The sequence below is a fragment of the Halichoeres trimaculatus genome, unplaced genomic scaffold, assembly GCF_033239565.1.
Source record: "Halichoeres trimaculatus isolate MK-OKI-2021-1 unplaced genomic scaffold, fHalTri1.1 fHalTri1_scaffold_12, whole genome shotgun sequence".
In the NCBI taxonomy this organism is placed as follows: domain Eukaryota; kingdom Metazoa; phylum Chordata; class Actinopteri; order Labriformes; family Labridae; genus Halichoeres; species Halichoeres trimaculatus.
The window spans coordinates 35957256-35972621 of record NW_027437190.1 but is presented as its reverse complement, the minus strand read 5'-3'; the positions used below and the strand labels follow the sequence as shown (position 1 = coordinate 35972621).

Sequence of the window (15366 nt, the reverse complement as noted above, 5' to 3'; positions counted from 1 at the left end):
GTGTCACTCAAACATGCCACTCTGGCTGTGCAGGAAGGTAACACCGAGTGACGCCATTGTTGTTGATTTACGGGCCTGTTCATAAATGACTTGTTTTTTCATTTCCACTTTATTAAATGCTTTAAACTTTCACGGTGTCAGTGATCAGTGCTTTGACTTGTTTTGTGGAAGTTTCAAACAGAGGCAGGAAACGACCCACAAACGCTCACCTGGACTGACTCTGGAGAGGAAGCGTTTTCTTGCATAACCAAAATCCCATTGTGAGGACTCCGTTTTTAGAGAAAGCGACCCCTCTGTGAGATAAAGTTGGAGTAGGATGGAGGATTACGTCTGCAGGAGAACACCTGACTGTCCTTTTCTCCCCGACCCCGCTGCACTGACGCTGAAACAGAAAAAAGCACTTTAAGAGTGATAAAACCAGCAAGTACTGATGAGGAGCTTAGCACAGTTTAGCGTCTCTGCGCTCAGAGTGGATTCATGGTTTGGTCCGTCTAATGCAGTCGCCTGGGCTAACCCAAAGGAAAAAAACCTGATAATCACGTGTACTGGCAGAGATTTAAACCCTGTGGATTACCTCTGCATGTCTCAATCTGTTATATAGGTCTGTCTGGCTCTGCTCTCCCCCGGCCCGGCCCGGCTCGGCCTGTCACATTATCTATTTTAATACAACTATTTGCTCCCATTGCTCCCAAAGCCAAAGGGGCAGATTAAAGTGGTGTTTATAAGCCACGCCCCCTCCTGACTGACATGCACACACCACACAGGACATTATGGTCTCTTCACATCTGCTGCCAGATTATTTCCAGGCTTCCTGATGGGTGAAGATATCTTTACAACCACAGACGTGCTTTCACTTTAGAACAAGGGTGTTCAACCTGCGGCTCTGGACCCTCAGGGGGCCCTTTGGCTCCTCAGCAGTGGCTCCTTGTAGCTTTAAAAATATTATCGAAATAAAGAATTGTTATCTTTCTTCCAGAGGGTATTGATGATTAAAGACATTGACACTCAATAAAATCCTGCGTTAACATTTAGTTGAACTAAATCTTCATCCCATCTGTCAATAAAGCCTGCCACCGCTCTACTTCACCTCCTACAACATCAACAGCCCACCAACTTTCCATGCACCTGTGGCTAACCTCAAGTTTTACAGCCCTGGGAAGATAACTACATCTACAAAAAGACTAATCTGGAAGAAAATACTGATTTTAATTCTGTGTGGATGGATTCATTTAACTGACAACTTCCTGGTTAAATATACATGATTGATATGTAGCAAGATATTAGCAAACAACAAAAAAGAAAAGATCAGTTGAGCGACATTATGAATACATATGTTATCAAATTTACTTTTTTCAAATTTTAAGGTTTTTTTTTTTACACAAATGTAATATTTCAAAAATTTTGGCAGATTTTTAAAAATGTCTTCTTTTATTTTGAAAGTTTTGGAAATTTTTGAAATCACTTTTTGCCATTTATTTTAATTACAAAAGTTCTTTAAAAATTTAGCAAAATTTTGAAGTTTCAAAAAAATTTTTTTTTTTTCAAATCCTTGAAATTTCATTCCTCTCTCGTTTTTTTGTTTGTTTGTTTGTTTGTTTGTTTTCCTTTTGGCAATTTTTGAAATAAAAAAAATTGAAGTGTTACAATTTTTCAAATTTTTGATTTTCTGAAAACCTTTTTTAATTTATTGAAAATCTTATAAATTAAAAAAAATAAAAAATAAAAAATTACTGTTTAGGTTATTATTTACCAGGCTGAAATGATGCTTTGAATTTTAAACACCTTTAAAGTCTTTTTCTGATGATAAAGTAGATTTTGTGGCTCCTGAATGACTCTAATCCAGCTGAGCTGAGGAAAAATGGCTCCTATGAAAGTAAAGGTTGCAGACTCCTGATCTAGAACATCATATTTCTGGGTCACATAGAAACATCAGGATCCATTTTTCATTATCTGCCTAAAAACCTGCAGATCTTCACTTTGATAGTGGTTATGCTGACAACAAGCGTAATGTACCGAGAAAATAAATTAATATAAATGACGCCCCTATTTCAGTCCATGATGTCTCCATCAGCTCTGGTGAAGCTCGCTCCGTCTCCGTTCACCTGGCTCTGACTCGTCTGAAAACCACCCGTACTGATGATCTCTGCAGCCGCTCTGAGAGGAGATGAAGTGTGACGAGAGGTCCTTAGACGAGATGATGAAAGAGAGGAGAGAAAAAATCCTTTCAAGCTGAATTACCCTCATAACTCTCTATCTTCACTCATGTTCTCATGAGCTGTAACAGCTTTTTCTTCAGACGAGGAGGATTCTTTTCCTGCGTGATCACGGAGACGAGTGGCATGTGTGAGCCGAGTTCACGATGAAGACGAAGGTGAAGTGTTCAGAGGAGGATGGGTAAAACAACAGCACAGCATTTAAATCTGGAATCACTTTCTCTCTGTGCTTCGGGCTCATTTATGACTTTAACACCAGTCATGTCATGGTCATTTAACCAGCTTTTGGTTCTTTTGGCACTGTGGGCAGGAGCCAAGTCCACCATGAGAGTGAGGGTCAACATCTCTGTGTTTAAAATGATTAGGGTCCTCGCACTAATTCAACCCCCTAAACGTGTTAGAAAACTCACCAAATGCATCACACACCTTACATTCCATATGAGACAAAAATTGACCCCCAACAAACCAAAATATGCTCCCTAGCGCCACCAATGCACACTAGAATGGCTCTTAATGGGTGTAGGAATGTCGCAGAGAGCTTAAACCAACGCCAAAATCATGGCCCCGTTGAGACACACAAATTATGTGCAGACACCCCTGAACTATCACAAACAGGAAGTCAGCAATTTGCCCTTCTGAATAAAATTTGGCCAGAAACAAAAGTTATCTCCTCCTAGGCCGTTAATGGTATTGGCTTGAAATTTGCTCAGATAACACAGTGGGCCATGCTTTACAAAATCTCTGTATGAATTTGTTGTTTCTCAAGCAATTTTCCAGTGGCAAGCCCTGAAAGTCGCTTAACCCCGAAGAAGCCCTTTCAGCTTCGCCCATTAAAATGAATGGGAGAGGAGGATCGAGTGCCACACAAGCTGCAGCAGTTTGGCCTCTACACAAAAAGTCAAAGTGGTACAGCTTTAAAAATGACATGGATGGATTCCTGACAAAATTTACTACAAAATATCTGATTTTTACAGAGATTGGGTGAAAACTGTGGCATCTATGAGGAGACTTTTCAAGACTTCCTTCAGTTTCCCTCCTGAGAGGGCAGCAGTTGGTGATGATGTCACACTGATTGAGAGTTCCGTGCAGCTGGTCATGTGACTCACTGAAGGTGGGAAAATGGAATGTGTAACACACACACACATTATAAAGGATGAAACCTTGACAGTGGAGGTGAAACCAGCATGAAGGGACCAGTGGCAGAGTGTGTTATATTAATATTTTCGAGACACTAAATTGAATCTATCTCTATCACATTTTCTTCCAGGAATAAATTAAGTGTTAATGATTCTAATTTTGAAACTGGTAAAACTGGAGACCAGTGGGACGCTGGTGGCCTGATTCAGAACCAGCCTGACGCCGGGTTGATGGAAACAGATGGAAACAGATGTCTGTGTATGACTGAGACAGCATTATTTCAGGCAGCAGAAACTTTGTGGTTTTCAGCTCGTAAAGGTCTTATTACTTCATTTAACATGTCTGTAAACTTTGTCTCTGTGCAGAAAAACAGTCGGTGTGAAGAGTCTGAGGTCACAGACTGAGCCCGTACACAGACTGAGCATCAAACTGGAACAAAGAGTCCAACAACACAAAGACAACACCACCAGGGACATCCACAAAGAGAGCAGGGATTAAAAAGTTTGACAAACAAACCAACACACACACACACACACACACACACACACACACACACACACTCGGGTAATCTGACACAGGTGAAAAGAATGAGGGTGGGGCACACAACCACAAAGGACAACACACACACACACACACACACACACACACACACACACACACAGGCAAACAGCTGCAGGGCAACCACCTGTCAGTGAAAGCAGCCACTAATGTTTGACTCCAGGCTTCAGTATGAAAATGGACGGCCTCCAGTGGACACTCAGGGAACTGCAGGTTGTTGTCTCTATCCCCACAGGCTGCTGCTTGATGCACAGGAGAAACTGAAAGCAAACTCTGAAGAGTTTTTAAAGAGCTGAACGCCACACAGCAGCCAAGTGTTCATATGATGATTCACTAAAGGCAGAAAAAAACGTTTTATTTTTCCTCTGGACAGGAACTCAAAAGAAGCAGGAGGTGTGATTTTGGTGAATTTCATTCTGTCTTGATGCCAGGGATCCTTAATTCAGCTGGTTTTGTAAGCAGGCGAAGATTTTTAATTTTTCCACAGGATTTATCAGGTTTAACTAGTTAGTTATCGTATGTCTTTTTTTTCATAGGTAGTATCCTGTTACTTTTTGTTTTTATTTTATTTATTTTTTTATTATATTTTTTTTATATTTCTATATTTTTTTTGTTTTTCTTTTTGTCTTATTTTCTGTTAATCCTGTGTTCTAATTTTTTTTCTTCTTATCTTCTTTTTTTTAAGTTTTCCTATTATGTTGAAGCATTTCTTTTTGTTGTATTTCCTTTAATGTGGTTCTTTTTGTTATTTCTTTCCCCTTTTAAGTTACATTCACTTTTCAGTTGTTGCTGTTTTGTCTTTTTTTGTGTGCGTGTGTGTGTGTGTTTTGTTTTGTTTTGTTTTGTTTATGTCACTTTTTTTGTTGATTCCTCTTCTTATATGCTTTTCTAGTTGTCTTTTTTTGTTGGTATTTTCTTTTCTTTTTGTTTCCATTTTCTTTCTCTCTTCTTTCTTGCCCTCACCTAGGATGCTCCTAGCCTCCCAGCTCGTAGGCCCAACTCTTGAAAGAAGAAAGAACAGCCGAATCAGAAAGCAAAACCAAACAAGCAAAACCCAGCTGGATAACTTATACTAAACTGAGAGGTGAAAGGAACAGGAACCTAAATATTGTTTAAATCAGCTAAAAATTGGGTGAATATTAACCAAGGAAACACAAAATAAGCAGACCAAGAAGCCACTGGAAGAATACAGAATTAATGAGGGTGTAACGGATCAAAAACAACAAAAGACGGGACATAAGCAAACAAACAAGGGGGCGAAAACAGCAGCAGATTATCCACAAAACAAACAAAACTAATACAAGAAAAATCTGCTAAAACCAGGGGGTAATGTTACCTGAAAGCTACAAGTCAAATATTCACACCTTGCAGCCACCTCTGCTCTGATGATGTCACACTGATTAGAAGTTCTGTGATGATGTCACACACTCATAAGGAGTTCCGTGCAGCTGGTCATGTGACCCAGCAGAGGAAATAATACATGGTATCAACTGTTAAAGCACAAAGAGGACCAGAAAGTGATGAAACCCTGACCGTGGAGGGGAAACAGATATGACAATCTGGCAGAAAGGACCTGAGGAGCCGTCTAACGCTGCTTGTAGCTTTACTTCAAAACTTTTCTTTTACTTTATTAGGCACTAAAAATGTTTATTTTTCTCTGAAATGAGGAAAATATGAGCCTACACAGCTTGGATAAAGAAGAGCAACCACAACACTCCTTACCTCAGAGGGTGAACCAGGAAGTCAGTGAGAGGAACCAGAGCTCAGGGATATTAGTCAACTCTGCACACCTGCTCCAAATCAGGAGCAATCACACACTCACACACACACACACACACACACACGCACACACACACACACACACCTGAGCAGAGTCAGAGTGGACAAACTGAGAGCAGTAAGTCGTCTCCTCACCACGCTGTGTTTAATCCTCTTTGGAGAGCCCAGGTCAGAGCCAGATTTCACTCTTTGTGTTATTAACATCAGGTTTCATTTCTCTCTGTGGACGTGTTGGATATTTCTGCTCACACTGAGAAAAAACACACACACACACACACCTGTCTGATGTTTCACTCATAGTTCAGAGAAATGTGTGGAGAGGCTGATGTTTTTCTGCCCGGTTGAAGAGCATTTCTCCGTCTGGAAGTTAAAAATAAAACCTGTCTCATGTTTTTAATTTTGGAAACAGAGAAATGGTTTAAATTTGGAAACAAAGACTTCTGACGCTCCTGTTTTCACCCAGCTGATCAGAGCCGTCAGCAGCTGAAGGAGACGATCAAGCTGTCTGAAAAACGTGCTTTTGCTGCCATCTAGTGTTGGTTTTCCTCCTGCTGCAGCTCTGCCCTGACTGCATAATAGAAAATGACATCACTGTGGTGAGGTCATCTGTGCAACAGACTGTAAAGTTTGGAGGATTCATCAGCATTAAGGACGGCTGGTGTTGGCTGGGTGGAGGGAACAGGTGGATGTGGAGCATGTGACCTCCACGTTCAGACGAGCAGTGATTGGTTTGTCACTGAGTCAGTTTGGTGCAACCAGCTGCAGTGGAAACACTGAAGCTCCTCCTCCAGGGGTCAGACCTCCCTTTAACCCCGGCCTAATGAAGGCCTTTGGGTTTAACCTCCGCTCCAGGCGCTCTCCGCTCTGAGATCATCACCCTCTCCACCTCTCCTCTTCAATCAGCTCCTCCAGTCTGTGAGGAGATGAAAGTGCCCCCCTGGTGGATGTTTCTCTCCACCTTTGCATCTTTCTGACTCTAAACAACCTCACACTGATTCCTCTCCCTCCCAGCTCCCAGGCTTCCCATAAAGCCTGCAGCGCCGCTCTAATGGAGGCATCAGTTTGGTGTTTTCGTCCGCTGACAGACGTTTAGAGTGGTTCAATTATTTCAGATTTGACTCCGTTAGCTTCACAAATGCAAGCGCAGCAGAGGCGGACTGCTGATTCACTCCCAAACCGGCACTCAGGCACTATTGACACGCATTGATTGGACGTTACAGCAGAAGCTAAAGGCGACGGCGTTATGAGAATCTGCTGCTGTCAGAGCAAACATTCAGACAGAGCAAAACAAGCAAAACGAGCAAAACAAGCAAAAAGAGCAAAAAGAGATTGTTTCACATCAGCCTCGACTACACAGAAATAATGAGTTTTCACAGTTTCACATGTTCAAACGTTCTGAAACAACCTTTAAGTGTCTTCATATATAAGGGTATGAATGAAACATATGTATGGTAGCCTTAAGGTGCAAAAATCAAAACAGGAGAGGCAAAACTAGACTTTTCCTCTTTTGTTTATGTTGCATGTTTCCTTTTTGTTTCCTTTTTTCTTTAGCGTCATTGTTTTGTCTTCTTTGTTTGGTGTTCTCTTTTAAGTCGTTTAAGTATTTATATTTTTTTCCTTTTCTTTTTTCTGTAGTGTTGAGTTGTTTTGCATTTTCTAATTTGGGGTTTTCATTTTTTGCTGTTTTGTTTTTTGTCATTTTTTTCTTTGTTTCTCTATCCTAGCTTTTTTGTTGTTGTTGTTTACAAATTTGTTTTACATTTATTTGAATTTTCTTTATTGAGTTTTCAATTTTTTTGTGTGTAGTTTTGAATGGTTTTGCATTTTCTAATTTGTGGTTTTCATTTTTTGCTGTTTTTTTTTTCATTTTCTTCTTTGTCTCTCTATCCTAGCTTTTTTTGTTGTTGTTTAAAAATATTTGTTTTACTTTTTTTATTTGAATTTTCTTTATTGGGTTTTACATTTTCTTTTTCTGTAGTTTTGAATGGTTTTGCATTTACTATTTTGTTGTTTTCATTTTTTGCTGTTTTCTTTTTTGTCATTTTCTTCTTTGTTTCTGTAACCTAACTTCTTTTTTTTTCGTTTTTTGTTTGTTTTGTTTTAAAATATTTATCACATGTTTTATTTGTACTTTCTTTTTTAGGTTTTAAATTTTCTTTTTTCTTGTCCCCCTTTTCCTTTCTGCTATTTTACTGTTTTGGTTTTAATTTATCTTTTTGTTTTTTTGTTTGTTTCTGCATTCTTGTGTTTGTGTTTTTGCAATTTTTGTTTACATTTATTTGTTTCACATTCTCTCATTTTGTCCTATTCGTGTTTTCTTAACTACATTATTACATTTTCTTTGAGTTGGTTTTCTGTTTTCTTTAACTGGGTTGTCTTTTTTGTTGATCTGTTACCTTTTTTTTCTTTTTGTTTTTAAATTTTATTTTTTGGAAATCAGGGGCAGCTTTCTAGATTTTCTTTCTTTCTTTTTTGCCTTTACCTTTCTGCTGTCTTGTTGTCCCTTTTTTGTGTCTTTGTTTTCTTTTTGTTTGTAGTTTTGCTTCTATCTATTTTTTTTATTATTATTCTTTGCATGTATTTGGATTTCTGCATTCTCTTTCTCGAATTTGTGTTTTCTTTTTAAACTTTTTACATTTTCTTTTTTGTGTTTTGCATCTTCATTTTTTGTGTGTTTTTGTCTTTGCATTTTGTGTGTGTGTGTGTGTGTGTGTGTGTGTGTGTGTGTGTGTGTGTGTGTGTGTGTGTGTGTGTGTGTGTGTGTGTGTGTGTGTGTGTGTGTATGTGTGTTTTGCACTTCAGGGCCACCGTACAGATGATTAATCATCCAGCAGGATGAGTGAGGTTCATTAAAGCGCAGCTCGGTTATAAATGAGCATCAAATCAACAGGTCTGACGTGTGCTCTCAGCAGCCTGTGATCCTCGGAGGAAGTCTTTCTGGAGACATCTTCATCTCGTCCACTCCTGCCTCCCTGCTCAAAGATCACACTCCCCCTTTTTTTTCCTTTTGTTTCCGAGGTGGAGCCTGACACCCCGACTTCTCCAAACTGAACTGCCGGCGCCGCGGAGCAGTCGGACGAGATAGGAGTGGGACCAGGACGCAGAAGATCGGGGGAGGGACCTCAGAGACGGCTGCGAGGAAGGAGAAGGATTCTGTGGAGCGCTTTTATCAATTCTTCACACCCCGGAGAGGTTGAAACGAGATGAAGTCTCTCATCCTGCTGTCGCTTTGTGCCACGGTCATCGTCGGGAAGGCGCCGCGGCTCAAATTTGTTGTGCACGGTAGGAAGGAGGATGCTTTTATCACAGCAGGCGATTACTGATGTCACTGAGCATGTTTTATTAATCTGTGCAATGGATACACGGATGGATGGATGGATGGATGGATGGATGGATGGATGGATGGATGGATGGATGGATGGATGGAGAGTGTGTGCTCTGACCTGGCTGATTCTCTGTGGTGTAAAAGCTGCGCTATCAGAGCCTCTGAAGCCATGTCGACGGAGCTCCCTCCCCCCTCCACCTCCTCTGACTGAGGAGTAAATTACCACCATCCAGGCCCCACATGTCCACACGCTTTGAGCAGATAAAGTCGTGTTTAGAGAGGTGTCATGCATGAAGGAGGAGTGTTTGACGCGCGTCCTGGTTGGTGTCACGGAATGCGATCCGTGCGCAATCTGAGCAAAGCGCAGCGGGATCTGATTTGTGCAACTCGTGGCTTTTCTGTGACAACTTCTCTGTCAGTGCGCTCCGTTTCCACACTTGTAAGAGCACAATCGGTTGGTTTTACCTACCAGGGGCGCTTCGGCTCTAATTGGCGTCCCTGTTTAAGTCCCATCTTCACCTCCAGGCGAACCGAGCGGAATCGAACCAGAGGCGCTAAAACGTCAGCCCCCCTCTCCCTCTTTCTCCCCCCTTTCTCCCCCTCTCTTCTGGATGTCTGTGCCCTTTAAACACCGCCTTCCCCCGCTCTGAAAAGCATCATTACTGTGAAATATGACTCTTTAGAGGGTGACACCGGCTGTAGCTCTCGCGTCCTTGCGGAGCTGCAATGCGGGACACGGCAGCTGCTTCACACTGCAGCAGAAGATCCGGGAAAAAGAGAGAGGGGGAGGCTGTTTGGGGGTAGAAGCTTCATGCAAACATAAATACTGTGTTCACATACAGACAGAGAGAGGAGGAAGAAGGAGGAGGAAGGAGGAGGAGGAGAAAGGAGGAGAGATGGAAAATTCCGAGCCCTCTCCTCGTTATTCATTCCTCTCACGCCGTTTTACACCTCACACAGACCTTAATGTATTCAGCAATCAGAGGAGATGGGGGCTGTGTGTCAAGTTATCTGTATCTGTATTCCTCCCCTCCCCGTGGATGAGCACAGTACAAAACGCACAAGATGACGGCCCCGGACGTGCGCGCCATATCAATCACTCCGCTTGTTATGCAATGGCACGGTGCGCTCTGTGCGCCCTGAGCTCACGGTTCGCAGGTAGACAGCTGTCAGAGCAGAGCCAGCAGAGCCCGGTGCGAGGCTGGAGTGCAGGAACCGTTTCAGCACCAGGGACAGCGCCAAGGTCCTCCCAGGGTACAAGACCTCAATGAGCCGTGGTCTGATTCTGCTTCTGTGAGGAGAAACCCGGATGTTTGTCAGGGTTTAGGGTTTGAGTCCAGGGTTCAGGTCAGACCTGCTGCCTCGTTAGGAAACAGAAACCTCTTTACCAGCAGAATACCAGGATGCAAGTGTTTGGGTGTGAAAAGAGCTACCTTAATGCTAAGCTATTGTTAGCAGGTTGGCTAACGGCGTCAGAAAGTAACCACTACAGGTTGGTCCACAAATGTCGACCATGTCAAAAGTAGTGATTTGTTCACTCAGAGACAAGTTTTCAAACATGCAAGAGTCCAGTAATGTCCTCATAGTGTGTAGGGATAGTTTGGTCCTCCAGGGGGCGCTTCAGTAAGCATGTGACATCACATGAAGACTAAAACAAAAGACAAAACATCAAATGATGGACTCCTGCTAACACTGACGTGATCCTAGCCCTGATTTCTGGTCCTCAGAGATGAAGCAGATGCAGAAAAGATATAGACTGCAGTTCCCCGAGTGTCCACTAGAGGCTGGCTGCAGAGGCACTGGAGCCAGATACACAACCATTAAAAAAAGACGATCTTTACAGTGTAACAGAATCACAGACTGTTTCATAAATAGATGTAGTCTCTGTGATGTCATTTATCTGTATCTGACCCAGGATAATGAAGCTTGTTGTCGTAGGAAGCCATACTGGAATCAGTAACTCAAGAGGCCTGTGAGAGCCTGGTATGTGTCCAAAACATAATATTAACAAAAAAAGTTATAACAGACACAAAATGTAAAGATGCTGAGCTAAAACATAACTTTTTACTCAAAACGTAGGAACAATTTTTTTTTAACTAGACTTTTTAAATTACATTTTTAATATATATATAAATGCACATTTGTTACTTTATCAACCATTCAATACATGTCGGGCTTTTTTTAATTATTATGTAAATTATTTTAAGTTTTATTATTATTACAATTATTAATAATATGATTAATATTAATAATTCATTTATGTTTTTTTTTAATTATACACACATTAAATGCACATTTGTTACTTAATCAACCATTTCATACATTTCAGGCTTTTTTGATTATAATTATTTTCATTATTATTTTTTATCATTTTTATTTTTTATTTTTTATTTAATTTCTTGTGAATTTATTCATTTATTTATTCATTTTTAGTTATGCACATATTAAATGCATATTTGTTACTTTATCAACCATTTAATGCATTCAGGCTTTTTATTTATTTATTTATTTATTTATTTATTTATTTATTTATTTATTTATTTTTATTACCTGTTGGGTTGTTGTGACACTTTTGGCTGCAGATAGAAATCAAGCTTCAGCACGTCTTCTCTAACAGCTATATGTGACAGACTTGACAGTCAGATGATCTTGGCTTCGATTGGTTAAATTAGTGATTATAATATATTCCTAACCACTGAGTTTAAAAATAATTCACACCCAGAACGATGTGTCTGTTTTGTTTTTTGTTTTATATCTGTTTGTGCTTTCTGTTTTTTCTGCCGCCAGCCCCTAGTGGACACTCAGTGAAGTGCAGTTCCACAGAGGCTTCATATTTTTTAGACCAGAGGTTGATGCTTGAACTTAACATGTTTACAGCTTCGTTCAGAGATGAGAGATTGAATAAGATGAAACAAAACCTGCATTTTGGCTCAAAGAGATTTACACCCGTAGAAAGGAAAAATAAAATGCTGATTGATGGGCTTCAGTCCCACTTCAGTCCCAGACCGTTACAAGGAGTCAGAAACAGGAAAGCTTGATGACTAAATGTCAACATGGCAACACGTCCTGAATCACATCAGAGAAAGTCATCAGTCAAAGATGATTCATCTTCCTCCAGCAGCGTAACGAAGCTCCTGAAGCTTCAAAACATGAACGAGAATCATTGATTAGAAATGCACCGGATGTATTTAAAGACACAGACTCAGTCTCATCATCTGAGATAGAGCTGATCAGGAAAACACAGTATCATCTTCGTATGGAAGGAGCTTTTCACTGGGAACGTTACGGCTCTAAGTGTTGGTATGAATAAATAACTGTGGTCCAGAGACGGAGCCTTGGGGGACACCGCTCATCGACAGACAGATTCTCCTTCGACTGGAGATCTGGGCTCAGTGTAAGACGACGTAGCTGGGTCTTTGTTTTAACCCAGACTGTAATGTTTACCATCATGAGCTCGTCAGTCAGTTGCTGTTGGTGGTTTTTAAAGACACCAAAGTGTGTGTGTGAAGTGTGTGTGAAGTGTGTTTGACAGGTTGGTGAAAATGAGGCTGTTTTCTTTGCTCCTCCTGTGAGGCGCTGCTCTGGGATTAGGATTTGGATTACGCCGTGAATGGAGTGAGAGGAAATGAAAATGTGCCGTACTTGACTCTACATTATCTGTAAACGCTGTATTTAACTACGTCTGCCCGAACGCGATAAGGCCGACGCAGAACACGGGCGGAGGGAGAGGATACAGATCTGAGACACGGAGGAGGTGAAAGAGGAGACACACAGGGACAAACGCAAAGTCAGGGATCAAACCAACACCAGACAGAACGCAGCGAATCCACCCATAATTTGACGCCTCTGGCTGCTCTCCTAAATATCAGAGCGTTCGGACAAAGTTCAGCCATCATCGGCGCTGACCTTCTCTCTCAGCCTGAGCCGCTCAGAGGAAACCTGCGAGGCTGAAAGGTTTCACGTCGAGTTCACAGAGACAGACCTCAATGTGCAGCCACGAAACGACTGAACAGGAATAAACGAGCAGAAACAGAGCGAATCAGAGGCTGTAAGACTCTGACCCTGCTGTTTCACATCCACAGCAACACCTCGACCAACGAAAGCATCTCTGGATTAGCATATTCATCAGAGCAATTAAAGAAAACAGGTCTCTCCATGCTTTAAAATCAAGAAACTTAGTTTTTAAGTTGTTCTTCTTCAAGGATTTTACTACACCAGGCTGTTTTTCTACCATCACCAACGCTGACCTTTTGAAAACTCAAGGTTTTTCCACCTGCAGCTACGATTAAGTGTCCGAAGAAGAGAAGAAGACCCAGAGGCTCACACATTGGTAATAACAGACAGAAACAAAGCGTAAGATTAACATCAGCTGCTCGGTTAGCTCTCTGAAAGACGTCAGGACCAGACGTCAGGACGAGGCTGAGGGGAACATTTCTTCAGTCTTTCATCACTAATCACCTTAATTAACTGAATTAACTGTGTCTGTGTTCCAGCAGACACTTTCCTACATCTAAAGATCTGTTACTGCATCCTTTAGAAGAGTGAATTCATTAATGTGTTGATTCTGCATGAAACCATGAACAGTTACACTATTTAAACACTTTATCAGACGTCAACAAGAAGATACAGCACAGGGTTAGGGCCACAGCAAAAAACAAGAGGGATGAAGTCAAACACTAAGAGATAAAAGTCAAATAAAGTTGTATCGTAGGAGAATGAAGTAAAAAAAAATTTAAGGTTTGGGGTTAAAATCAAAATAATGTGGTTATGTAACAAGGCCGAGGTAGAAACACTGCCATAATAATTCATGACTGAGGTCAAAATAAGTCGTTTTGTAGCAGAACTAACGTCAAAATAATGTCATACAGTAAGTTAAGTCAAACTTTATTTATTTAACACATTTTAAAACAACAGCAGTTAGCCAAAGTGCTGTACAGACTTAAAACCAAGATCAACAAAACAAAAAATATTTTAAAACAGCAGGTTGGTAAAAGACACAATAAACAGTAGAATTATAATAAAAAAGAAAAAAAGCGTTTTTGAAACGTAAAGACTGAAGTTGAAATAAAGTCGTTATGTAACAAAACTAAAGCAGAAATGAAGGTGATTAAACTCTGAGTGTTCAGAGACTACAGCTGAAATTAAGTTGTTGTGTTAGAAATTTAAGTCAAAATAGAAACATTTGGAACAAGACTGAAGTCGACCTGTTGCAAGTTAAAATTTATAAGGCTGTGAGATTAAATTTCACATCAAGTGGTGACGTTTGGAGACTAAGATTCTGCTTTGTTCATAGACTGTATAAAACATGGACGCAGTCTCCCTGACGTCACTCGTCTGTTTCTGAAACAGAAAACGAAGCAGATCAGCTATAGCGGCCATATTGGTAGGGGCAAGGGCTTAGCCTACAGCCATAGGGCTCCTGTCGGTCACGTGACCCTCAGCTGTGCCTCTGATTGGGGGAGCTCGCAATCTTCATATCCTCTGAACGGTCGAGTAGGAAAAACATTCACCCCCCGTACAGTGGGAGCTGGTAGTAAAATTAGCGACTCAGACAGGAGACGTTTTTTGAACCAGGCTGTAAAAAGGTTAATTTCTGCTTTGAAAATGGCTTTTTTTGGCTTGGTGTGTTTGTGACTTCCTGTACTTATGGAGCCAGCCTCTAGTGGACACTGGAGAAACAGCAGATTTTAGCACTTCAGCATCGTCTCATATCCTTAGACCAGAGGTTGCTGCATGGTTTTGTTACAAGATCAAAAAAATTAAGAAATTAAGTCGTAATGCTACGAGATTCAGGTCTAAATAAATTTGTTGCATACAAGTCTGAAGTGAAGTTTGGAGATTGAAAGCCTAATGCTGCGGCCACACCGGATGGGATTTGGCAAATTTGAACACACATCACGCCCGAGGCTGGACACTGGCTCCAAACTCCACTGAGGAAAACACAGTCGGACTCAGTGATGACCCCTGCAGGCAAATCCAGCTGGAAACGAATATATTTACAGAACTTACCTTCAAAACCTGTCTCCTCAGAGACTTTCACCCGAGCCTGCTCCTTTTTTCTGTCTCTGTAGAGTACACACGTCGTGTCCTATAACTCTGGATGATGACACACTGCACAGATTGTTTTCTCCTCCATCTTCAGCGGGGTTGGAGTGGAAGCAGATGGCGGTTCAACTCAATCAATCAAATCCAATCAATGACATTGTGGGGGAATGTCATTCCTGATTGGCTGCCGCGGCACAGCCTCATGCGAATTCGCATCAAAAGTTCAATATTGAATTTGAATGAAATCTCGACGCACGTCTTTGCGAATTCGCGTCCGGTGTGGCTGTGGCATAAACAAACTCGTTGTGT

General features: G+C 41.1%; 1 protein-coding gene across 2 annotated transcripts in view; it reads left to right on the top strand.

Moving 5' to 3' along the window:
- The first annotated feature begins 5779 nt into the window (after window positions 1-5779).
- LOC141800714 (semaphorin-7A) overlaps window positions 5780-15366 on the top strand; it is a 73616-nt gene continuing 64029 nt past the window's right edge. The window contains exons 1-2 of one of the 2 annotated variants that reach the window (XM_074683453.1): window positions 5780-5855; window positions 8706-8969. In XM_074683453.1, coding sequence (XP_074539554.1) covers window positions 8891-8969 — 79 coding nt within the window. In that variant the 5' untranslated portion in view covers window positions 5780-5855; window positions 8706-8890. Of the gene's footprint in view, window positions 5856-8520; window positions 8970-15366 lie in introns of those variants that run through there. The other variant, XM_074683454.1, reaches the window with a different exon arrangement.